This window comes from Patagioenas fasciata, chromosome 3 (genome assembly GCF_037038585.1).
Source record: "Patagioenas fasciata isolate bPatFas1 chromosome 3, bPatFas1.hap1, whole genome shotgun sequence".
Taxonomy (NCBI): Eukaryota; Metazoa; Chordata; class Aves; order Columbiformes; family Columbidae; genus Patagioenas; species Patagioenas fasciata.
Genome location: NC_092522.1, coordinates 80,287,773 through 80,299,805, shown reverse-complemented (window position 1 = coordinate 80,299,805; position 12,033 = coordinate 80,287,773). Strand labels below are relative to the sequence as shown.

General features: G+C 36.2%; 1 protein-coding gene across 5 annotated transcripts in view; it reads right to left on the bottom strand.

Moving 5' to 3' along the window:
• HACE1 (HECT domain and ankyrin repeat containing E3 ubiquitin protein ligase 1) overlaps positions 1-12,033 on the bottom strand; it is a 51,726-nt gene that overhangs the window by 32,730 nt on the left and 6,963 nt on the right. For 3 of the 5 annotated variants that reach the window (XM_071806693.1, XM_071806694.1, XM_071806695.1), the window contains 6 exons: positions 10,633-10,762; positions 10,296-10,427; positions 9,060-9,142; positions 7,498-7,594; positions 4,942-5,043; positions 2,415-2,521 (listed from right to left, as the gene is read on the bottom strand). In XM_071806693.1, coding sequence (XP_071662794.1) covers positions 2,415-2,521; positions 4,942-5,043; positions 7,498-7,594; positions 9,060-9,142; positions 10,296-10,427; positions 10,633-10,762 — 651 coding nt within the window. The remainder of the gene's footprint in view (positions 1-2,414; positions 2,522-4,941; positions 5,044-7,497; positions 7,595-9,059; positions 9,143-10,295; positions 10,428-10,632; positions 10,763-12,033) is intronic. The other 2 variants (XM_065834487.2, XM_065834488.2) reach the window with 1 other exon arrangement.

Sequence of the window (12,033 nt, the reverse complement as noted above, 5' to 3'; positions counted from 1 at the left end):
AAAAGCTAATTCAAGAAGATAAGTATTGAAAAAAACACCATTATGACTGAGGTTTATCATCCCTCAGCAGCAGTGTTCCCTGGTGAAATTTCTGTTTAAATCTCCTGGTCTCCAAGAAGAGGACCCACATACATAGGAAAACCTTAAAGTGCTTTTAATAGTTTACTGAAGCTTTCACTAGCATGTTTGTAAACATTCAGCTAGGCCAAATTTGCACCAGCAAGACCAAATCATGTCACACTACAATTATTTCTTAGAAAGAGGTGAAGGAGATAATGCTATTTAAACAGGTTCCTTCCTGGTATTCAAGGCAGAAGTCCTCAGGCAGAACCTTGGTGGCACCCCGGCTACCTGCTAGAAATATTACAAAAAGCAACTTTAGACACTTCTGAACTAAACAACAAACCCAACAGCAACAGGCCACAGGTTAGCACCCAGGAAATTATGTGATGATACTAGTTCAGCCATGCAAGAGTATCATTATTTGACATTTTCACGTACAGAGTGCATTTCACGTACTATTCGTTGGAAGGAGGAGAGAGCAGAAAGAGCCCCAAGTTCAAAGGTCTGTATTCATCAAATACTACCTTCATCCTTGTTATGTTAATAATAAAGCAACTGAGAAATACATAATTGAAGTAAAGACTGAGGCCTCTGAGAGGGAACAGAATTGGAGAGAACAGAGATACGGTTTTTGTGAAACTTATCTTGTAACAGAAAAAGAAAACAATTCAGTTTCCCTTGTGACATATTACAAGGTACCAAAGAGAAGCGGGCCAGTAGGAGTGCACAGGACACCCTAAGTACAGGCACCTCTGGAATGCCTGCTCATCCAATACGACACAAAGCTTCCAACTTGTCTTCGGCCTCTGCTAGTCAGTTCATATGCAGCAGGACAGGAGTACATACCAGTTCAAATTCAGAGACAGTACAGCACATGATACTGTTTCTAGAGCCATACTGAGGGAGCATTGCTCAATACAGAGGAACAGTCATAGTAAGAAATCAAATCTGAACACACAATCAGTTTAATTTATCTCTGAAGATACTGAAATAGAAACAAATACTGTCTCATATCAGGCAGCTATCGCAACTTCTAATAATGTCTTCACATAAAGCAAGTAACTCTTCCCTGCAGAACGGTTTTATATTTCTTCACAGTTTATTTGTGGGAGACGTATTGGCTCTAATGATGTCTGTAGACAAAAGGAACGTGTTACAAGTTAAGCTGATTACACTGAAGCCCAACAACAGCTAAAGTTCTTCAAAAAGTTATCTTTGCAGCAACAAAATGCCGTTAATACGTCTATGCACTTTAACCCCAAATGTTTGAGGGGTTTAAGTCTTTTATGCTCATTCATCGAGGCGAACACCCATCAGAACAAGACTGTGATTAATGGTGTCACGAATTTCCTAGCATTGTTTAGGAGTTCTGACCTGCCATCTACAAGCTCCATCCAAATTTAACATGGCTGATGGGGAAGAAAAAATAAAGCACCAAAACTAAGAATATATTATTTAATGTCCATCTAACTGATGGATTCCCTAGGCCCCGGCCCCAGTTGAAAAGACGCATTCCAAGTCTCATTCCTCTACAACCTGTGCTGACAGGCCTCTCTGGCTACAGAACACTCTTAAACCTCTCTTAAACCATTCAGAACATGTTAGTAAGGAACTTGCACTCATGCTTCCAAGCTCTTGACCTCTTTCAGTAAAGATTTTCTTAGCTTCTAGTAAAGCATAGAGGTCAGAGTAAATTTTGCTAGCTTTTGAAAACAGTAAAAAGTTATTGGTGTTCCAGCAGATTACAGATGAGGCTTTTTGCACAAACTGCTTCAAACAGACGCTACAACAACTAGGAAAGAATACTAGGAAAACATGTTAGCCTATTTTATTTGTTTCCCTGAGTAACTGCTTCTTGGACTGCTGAGACAGCACACTGCTAGATTAATTTTTTTGTTTCATACATTAGTAGCCATGGAAGGCAATCAGAGCCAGCAAATATGACAAAAGTGCCTGAAGTAACAAAACTCTCCTCGAAAATACTAAGAAAGCATGCAGAAAAGGAAAGATGTGGAAGGGAAGAAAAAAAGAGAGCATGAAACAAAAAGGAATGATTGATAGGTGGCTAAAAAGCTTCTCTTCCCAGAGCTCACATACCCAAACTAACTGAACAAAAAATATACTTCTCTGCAATTCAAGCTTCTAGGTGCCAGCAGCTATACACGGACACCAACTTTCTCTCCTGAAGTCCTCATGAATACAGTGATCTATCTAAACAGGCACAGTCATACAGAATCAGATGAGATCCATCTACTCCAGCATGTGCCCAGCATCAGACAGTTATTAAAACTATTAAGCAGCAGTAACTACCAGATAGCTTATCAACCTATTAATGATTCTCTCATACTTACCTAAGCAGTTTGTGACCATTTGTTGTAGCAACTTCAGCAAGACTTGTTAGGATTTTAAGATACTGGCTTTCGCTCTGCTGAGACAAGTGTTCCAGAACTTGTCGCAACTGATACATTAAAACAAAAGAAATTGCATAGTGTCATGGAGAGTCAGATCAACATTTAATTTAGAACATTATCACCCAAGCATTAGCATCTAGCAATATTAATGTAGGTCTATACTGTCCAACATCTAATCTGACCTCAATTAACATTTCATTATGATTTGCAAAGATTACTGAAAAGATATACATTTTAGTGCCAATGTGTGTACTACATTTTATGTAATATTATAGAATGCTATTGAAGACCAAATGCTTAACCATGTATTAATAATTCATAAGAACAACTTACTGTCATCTGAAAAAACGAGTGGGATACACTTTCAACTTCTGAAAGCTAAGAGCATATTTTGAGTTTCATAATTCATAATTTACCTGTCTCCCCAGTTCACTCCTCAGTTAGTTTAAGACACAGTGTAAATGAACCCTGGATCCTGGAGTCTGCTCTTGCCACCTTCATTTTTGCTCAAGATACTGAATGTCCTTCCTTGGATAAGAAGTCATACCCTGCTCATCAATAATGATTATGACTACTCTCTTCTCAAAACTGCCTTTTTTTTTTTGCTAATAGCATCACTTGGCTCTTAAAGACACTCCCGTGTCTTCAGTTCCTTTGGTTCTACGCTGTTTTGTAGCCTAGACATTTTTTTGCAGATAAATCAACTCTTCAGTGCAATTGCTCTTCATGCATACCTGCTGTATCCTCATTTACTCCCTTCTCTCTCACTTTCAGGAAGTTTGGTAACCCTTCTCATAGAACCATAGAAAGGTGGAATGAAAAGCAATCCCACAAAAACTCTGCTCCAAGCAAGACAGGAGCACTTTTATCTGCAATCCAAACTGGCTTGTCCAATTTTCCTATCTGGTTTTTAGATGTTTTCTCCTCTGGAAGCCCTGCAGCTTCTAAGTGATCTCTTCTAATACTTCACTGTCCTTGACCATGTGAAAATTTTTCCTCAGGGTTCAGTTGAATCTCTAGTTACAAATGTCTAAGGCAACATCCTTCTCCCTACAATCCATCATTAATCTTTCCAGTTTATCAAGAACATTTAAAATTGGAGTCCTGACTTCTAACATACATCCAGCCTCTCCATGTCATCATTTTCAGATAATATGAAATACTCACTATCAAGGACTTTGGACAGAACAGGTCAGACTTGGCCATAGAAAAACCATGCTTAAAATGTGCCTTCATTCTGGCAATGAAGTATAACTATCCCATGTATTATCTAATATATTTTGCATACCCTCTCATTCAGATCTTGGTTTTGCACACACCACCCACCGTTACTCAGACAAACAAAACATTAATTTTTCTTATTGTCTTTGCTCTTACAATATGATAGTATGCCTTGTCATTTACCTTTCTGTAGAATGTGTTTTGTGTTTCACAGTTTTAGTCCTTTAACTTTCTCTTTTACTTGCAAACATCTACACCATCTCCCCATGCTTCTAATATACACTCTTACAAAGTAAGATGACAGAGAGGTGAGAATTCTCAAACTCAACCCTGTCTCAGAAATTTAAACACAATTTCTATGCAGACTTATAAATCTTCCATCTTGTAGTGGGAGTAATGGGATTACAGAGAACAGTAAAAATTTCAAAAATCTAGCAAACCAAGCTCAGTGGAGTGGAAGTCAATATCTTACTAAACCTATTTTTTCTTCTTCTAAAAAAATTACAGCCTGTAAAACTGTTTGCACTTACTTTCAAGCAAACAATATATTAATAACCCACAGCTAGCAAAATCTGGAAGGAGGAAAAAAAGCATCCCATGCTTCCTTCCCCCTATGCAACCACAAAACAAAACTTCTTTTCCTTGCTTTTTCTTTGATTTAGATTGCACTACCCCCCAATAATAAAATAAACAAGGTATAGAAGCAGCACCGAAAAAGGAAAAGAACAGTTTCTTCTACAGCAACAATAACCAAATGAAATTGAGGCTTTTTTAATTGTATAATCAACTTCACCCAGATGAACGCTCATACTCTGAATATTCAAGTTCATTCTAGATGAATCAAACCTCGAGCCACACCATAGGATGGGTATCTGCAGAAAACCACTAAACGAAGGAAAACAGGCCCCATTACACAAAGTGCATACATGGAATGGTCTACCAGCACCTCCGTATTAAAGCTTGCAACTACTCTGCTCTTTCAGTTCTTACACTGTCTAGACTCCTTTGGCAAATATGCAAAATTAGAACACTAAATTAATGTAGATCCTATATTTAAGTCCAAATTACTGCGTTTAAGACTATATGAAGACTGTAAATTTTCCATGGCGGGGGGAAAGTACACAGTGGTCATCTACTGTGGCATCGATAGTCAACTGCTGGTGGTGTCTTCTGATCAGGACACTCATATTAAGCAATCAGATCTCCAGAACATAGACAGATCAGTAGCTAGTAATACTGTATTTACCATGTTTTCCCGTAGATCTTCATTCTGCGTCATTTGAATTATTGTCTGGAAAAGTCGAGGATGGTATTGTATTAAGACTTCACAAGTCTCTCCATACCCACCCTAAAAAGCAATAGTTCAAAAACTACTTTAATCAAAAGAAACATTAGAATTGGGTTTTATACTGTTATAGGCACTAAAACCTACTGAGGATTATAATATTTTTAATGCTGAATGGAGAAACGCAATCCTAAAATAAACCGAAATTCATTAGTGTATCAAAGTTAGATATCACAAAACTTCTGGGAAAAGATGGAATCAAAGTCTTTCATTACATCAGCTCATGTATATCCACTCCCTTTCTTCTGTTTTTTGAAGCAGTTTCCTACTTAGAAAGCTAAAGTTACATTTGAACAACATGTCACCTAACAATTTACCAGAGATTAAAACCAGTGCAATATTTAGCTTTTCTTCCCATTGCTGATGGATGACATGTCAACTTAATTACAACCAGAATCCAGTCCTTTAAAACAAATGTTTTCCTAAAGGTTCATAAGGTACAAATCTGATTTGTTAAAGGAAGAAAAAGGATAACCCCACTAAAGTGTTATTTAACTTTAAAAATCAATATGACACTTATGCCTTAGATCAACTAATTTCACAGTCTTCTGAGAAAAATGTTTTTTGGAAAGAACAGAACTTGAATTTGTGGCTTATTGGCATCAATTCTTACTTAACACAGTTGCATTTTTAAGCAGGTACCTAACAACTGAATACAGATCAAATTCTGCATTGGAAAGATGACCATGTAATGTATTAAATGCTGCAAATTCAGAGGTTCCTCCTCTTTGTGTGACAGTGTATAACTTGTTTCAGTGATAACAGATTCATTAAACAGATTCATTCAATTGTTCCTGGTGCCAAGAAATTAAGTATTAAATTTAAAACCACCCAGAATCGACAAGAGTTATTTGAAAGTCAGATCTTCAAAATCAAGGTAATACCATGTTGGCAAGGAGTATATGAACCTATAATTTCAGCCTTCTAACAAAAAAAAAATATATATATATATATATATATATATACTCTGAAAAGCAAACCTGCAAGCAAAGCATAAAACCTTTGATGCAAAAGGAAAGAAAATATTTGTGGGTTTTTTTTCCCTTTTTACTTCAGGATCATGTATTTGTAAACTAGATGATCTCAAACACAGTAAGATCATCACTACAAAACACCGAACACCAGGTGTCACTACTCACACCTAAAAAAGCTGACAGAATTTTGATGTATAAAGTGGTGCCCTAGGGACAGTAAAACTAGAGACTAAAGCAAACATTCAAAACACTAGTCATAAAAACTCAGAATAGTATCATCAAGCACACAGGTATACTGTCTTACAGGTCTACAGCTGCAGAAATCCTCAAAATTGACTAGAGTTTATGTGGGTTTATGGTAATGGTACATCATTCTGAAACCAAAAAAAAAAAAACCACCCACACAAACAAAACAAACACACCCACGACCTAACTGACCTTCACAGTTCAGTGAGTAGTGAGACAGCATAGTGACCTCGCACTTCTGAGTGACTGGAGCTGAGGACTTATTAGGATTTCTCATACCCAAAAAGAAACTCTCTACGTAACCTAACTTGAGGAAGACCTTTCACAGACAGTCTATGAAATAAACCTTCCAAAAATATCCCATAGGTACTGGAGATAGCAGGCTCTACTACACACACATAGCTACTTCAACTGCACATTTTATCTGCATGAGGAGTCTTCAGAAATTAAATAACTTCAGATTAAAATAAACTGCTTGTACAGCAAAAGATCTGAACATTTCAGATTTACCCCGCCAAACTAATGACATGCACCAAGGTAATGTGACATCCACTAAGTGCAGTGATGTTTTTTTTTAATCTCCTCTTCAGAGTTTTATAGTCTCTTAATTACTAACAAAAGTTCAAAAGCTTCCATTCATTATGTGTTATTTACACACTGACCTTAATTTGATCCTACAGAAAAAAGTCTAAGTGTTCAGAAATCAAGAAAAGACAGTACAGACAATATTTGGTACCAAACAAGACAGACTGTGTTTTGTACAGTATGACTTTTGTTCCTCTTCCAGATACAGTATTTGGAATACCTCTGAAAAGTAACAGAGTCAGTACCATACAAGCTTTGTTTGTAATATCTCTTCAAAAGAAAATATACTAGTTGAGATTAAAAAAAATTTTTAAAAAATTTAAAAAAAATCAGACCTTTCGGTATATCTTTACTTCTTACTTGTTAAGAGCTAAGCACCTAAACAGAGTCTATTATCATCATACCATGGATTCCCAAACTTTCTAGGCAAACGGAGTTCTGCAAACTTTTTGTTTCTCATAAGCTCCAATCTTGCAAAGTCTTTAAAGATGTTGAAGACTTTTGCGAAGGGTACAAATTGGGAACCTGCCTGTAGAATCAATTTAATTGCAAAAACATTATTTTTGCATATCTGTTTCACCAAAGGACTACCATTTCTCATAGACCTTAAAAATATAAACACTAATCAAAAAGACTGTTGCTAATTCAATACCTGCACACAGAGATCCAGTGGAGTAATTCCATTTTTGTCTGGTAAATATTTGGCTCCTCTCATCAGAAGAATTTGTGCAGTGTCTCTCTGACCATGGCTATTTAAAAAAAAAATAAAATAAAAAAAAAATAAAAAGAGTTAATGCAACAGTTATGCTCTACTATGAGTAATAAAGAAAACCAACATAACCTAGGAGAAAACATGAAACTAAGCAGAAACACAGAATGGAAGATAGTGCCACTTATAGTCTACTACCTTTCAAGCCCACTGCAGAAACACATAACAAAATTAGGTATGGCCCATTTATGAAGCCAGAGTCACTATGATCATTCAGATATGATTCATCTTAGCCTAGACTCAAATATTTATGACCTGCATTTTCTGGTGGGAAAAAAAAAAAAGAAAAATAGCACTTCTTCACTGTAATTCTCTGGAATAAGTGCACAACCCAACATCTTGAAAAAAACATGGGTTTCAGAGTCAGACTTTGAGCACAGATATCCCTTCTCCATCCAACACCAGCCACTGCTACCACATTCTGCTCTCCTCTGTCATCAGGGACCTATAATTTTTCTCCTGGGTGGTAGCACCACCCATTGGCACCTCTGACAAGACATTGACTTCTGCTGTGCACCCTGTTCACTCTACCCTGTCAGCTGCTCCAGTTGTTAATTTCTAAATGAACATCACTACTGGACTTGTAAAACATTCCCTTTTCATGGAAAATATCCAAGCAGAGGCAAGTTGCTTACTTCTTTTAAAGTGGATGCTAATACCAGTCCCTAAGTCCAGCACTGAGGCATTCAATTACCTAATGGCTATTTATTCTTCACTCCCCTTCTTCTCAACTGCTAAGAGTCAGCACACACCAGCTCCAGAGACCAGGGCTCCCACAATGTAACTCCTGGGAGGCCCCCAGGTCAATCCATTTCTCCTTTTGTTTATATTAATATTTAATCATAGGTGAACTATTTAACTTGTAACCAAGCACAGAGATTATAAAATTGTAAATATTCCAACAAATAGGAGAAATGCTCCAATTAGAAAAAAGGTCATTTATCACATGTGATTAGTTTTGAAATAAAACTACACTGTGAAGAAAACAGAACTGATCAAAACAACGACATAATTTCAATTCAACATTGTAGTTCTAAGACATATATGCACATTCCATGTACACTGTAACAGCATGGTGTTCATTAAAGAATACTCAAACCTGCCTTGTAAAAAGGATGAATTTTTAGTTTACTCAAAATAATCTAAGTTGGTAGATCTCATTTTTTCAAAGAAAAGTTCAGCAGTCGTTGATTTATGACTCACACTAGAGCACGCACAGTTATGTGTTTAACATGTGTGTTAGGTAGAGGTATATAAGCCTGCAGCACTAAGATAAGCATTTAGATGAGACACCAAACTACATTCAAACATGAGGCGAAATTAAACACTAGTCAGCTTTAATGCTTCCTAAATTTTGTGCTTTCTAGCCATTGTTATTGCAGAAGAGACCAGAAAAAAAAATATATATATTTTTAGCACAGTATTTAAAAGTTTAAAATGTATACCTGCAAGCAAAATAGAGCGGAGTTGCCCCTGACACATTTGGCCTGTTTATATCCGCACCGCTGTCTAGCAAACACTGCACCGTCTAGAACAGAAGAAGAAAATACCAGCATTAGAAAAAGAGCAACACAAGAGTCTATTGGCTCGCAACTATTTAGTGTCACGTATGTCTAATTACACTTAGGATTTAAATTTCAATAATGAATCTCAAACCCAAAATTCCTAAACATTATATGGAAAATCATGGCTGTCAGAGCTCATAAGGCTTCCTTTTCAACTTCCCGTTTAAACAACAATGCCTTTTATTGAACTTCAGCTAATCCCAAAGACCCTTGGAACTACAAGTTGTTTAGAAAGGAAAACAAAATGTTTTAGAGAACTAAATCTCAAGTTAGTGACAGCCATAAACAGTGTTATCAGCAGCTGAAGCTTTAAACACACACTAGAATGGAAGAAATAAGCAAGCAAATTCTAAAACATTAAAATATCGAGCAGACTCTCAAACAACTTTTCTAATATTCCAGCCACATAAAGGAGATAAGTCTATAGAAAACAGTTTCTCAGAAATGACAACAGAAATGATCTGGGTAGAATGATTTTTTTTTTGAACAATAAATAGTCCTGGAGACAATCTGTGTAATTCAAAATCATTACTCCACATGGCTGTAATGGAGTTCAAGTAAAGCATCCAGACTCTATGAGTAAATAGTCAGCCCCAATGCAAGGCCAGGCCTAAAAATTATTCACACAGATCAACAGAAGAGTCATCTGTGTGAACTTGTTTACTTCTAATGTTAAATGCCTAACTGACCAACCCTGTGTTCATTTTTTATCCACAGTAAATTAAAATCATTTCAGATTTCAAAAGCACGTAATAGCTGGTACAATTACAAATCAAATACACTCTAAAAAGCGAGAACATATTCAAATGTTTAAAATTCCATCAAAACCTGCAATCAACAAGGCAATAACAGTATTACAGAACAGCTGAAAAGTATTCAGTAAATCACTCAAACTCCCATAAACACTGAGATCAGTCATCTCCACAAGAATAAATCAGTTGTTCCTACGGAACCGTGTGCAGTCAATACTCAGACAAAAAATACAAGTTCTTCACACTTCTAACCATTATCACGCGCATGAGTAGCCTGAAGTTTATAAAAAAATACACACAACAATACTGAGGCATTACCCAATTCTTCACAAATCCAATGTGTTAATAAAATTTAGAAACTTACTGTCTTGTGTCCGTTTTGACAAGCTACATGAAGGGCTGTCTGTCCCATTGCATCTTCAACATCTACATTATTGACATGCTGAACAAGATCATGAAGCAATTCTGTTCGTCCATTGACAGCCAACCAATGAATCTAAGCACAAAATGATGTATATGTTTCTTTTAGCAATTATATAAATATTTCATAAATACTATTTTAAACCTGACTGTAACATTGACAACATTTTCACAAAGAGAAGCTTTGAACAACGCTATCATGTGCTTAGGTACTTTGATTACATATTCTAATTCTTAAGGGCACCGGACAAAGTGGTTTTGTTTACATAGCAGAAGCTTACAAGATTATAATCTTCAAATTCTTCATTCATTTTAAGAGCACCATGAGCACTTACTGCAGTCAAGCCTTCATTATTACAAATGTTGACATCTGCACTGTATTCCAGCAGCCTGCTCATACATTTCTTCTGGCTATAAACAAAAGAATACATTAAAGCTTAGTCATGGAAAATAATTTATGAATACCAAGTATCTTCTTAGAGCTCCACTCACTCTAATTCACCATTGTACAAACCATAGCAGGTAGTTTTACTTTATAAGGAGCATGTGAAAAAGTGGTCATCAATGGCATCAGAGACTCATATAGTGCAAATGTAGCATATGACAGCATGGGGCTAAAAACATAGTTGTGTAGTTGAATGTTTTTTGTGGAAAGCGTAGAAGTACTTAACCACCACTCCAACAGCTCAGCTCAGTGTGAACTACACTCTCAAGACAAGAAGCCAGAGTTCAGCTAATGGAAATCCATGAAGTTCATCATCATTTGTACACTTCAGTGAACACGTTTACAGTACATCACTAAATCATTATTTAATGAGACTCACTGTAACTGTATGTAAATCTTAATGAAAGTAGGGGTGTTTTTCCTGCTTCACTTTTTGTTTGGTCTTTTAATGTTCTCTAATGATATAAGTGCTTTACCCTTATTCTTATATTTATTCTTTACCTTTATTATTACATTTTCTTTTTATTTGGTACCTCTCAGACCCTATTCATGCCTTCTTTCCACATAGCTGTCTCCTGTGTGTATTTCTGCATTTCATCATGTACCACTTGACTGTTTCTTTCTCCCCCTTCTCCTACAAATACTCCTCCCACATACCTAAAAGCCACTAAACACTCCATTTGAAGCATCAGCCATAACATAATTCAGTTACTACAACATATACATGGTCTAAAAATAAAAAGATAACATTACAATTATCAGCTGTGTGTTTCCACATACTACAGTTCAAGAAATAAGATCTTAAAAGATCTTAAAAAGGTGCTTGGTCCCTGTTTTGCCCCCACCCCTGATATTATGCAGGCAAACTTTATATTCCTTTCCTTGTACTAAAAATTTTCTTGGAGACACTATCTGAAATCTCTGAACCCTTCCAAACCCTCTAGTGTCCTCTTCAAAATCTTTTTACTCAGCTAACTAGAAGGTGAATGCAGTCGTTGTTTGATCACTATTGTAAGAACCATTAAGCTCCTGGTTAACAGAAAACACTAAAATAACTGGCACTGAAACTGGCACTTCAGACATAACTTCTTACTTATATAAAATTATTTTCTGTTTATTCAAAGTATGGGTTTCAACCTCCATGTTCCCTGTAAGTGTGCTATTCCTATTTTCAAAAGCAAAAGCCAAAGTATTATCTTTGAACTATGCAAAAAATATCACAGAATATGTCAGCTCA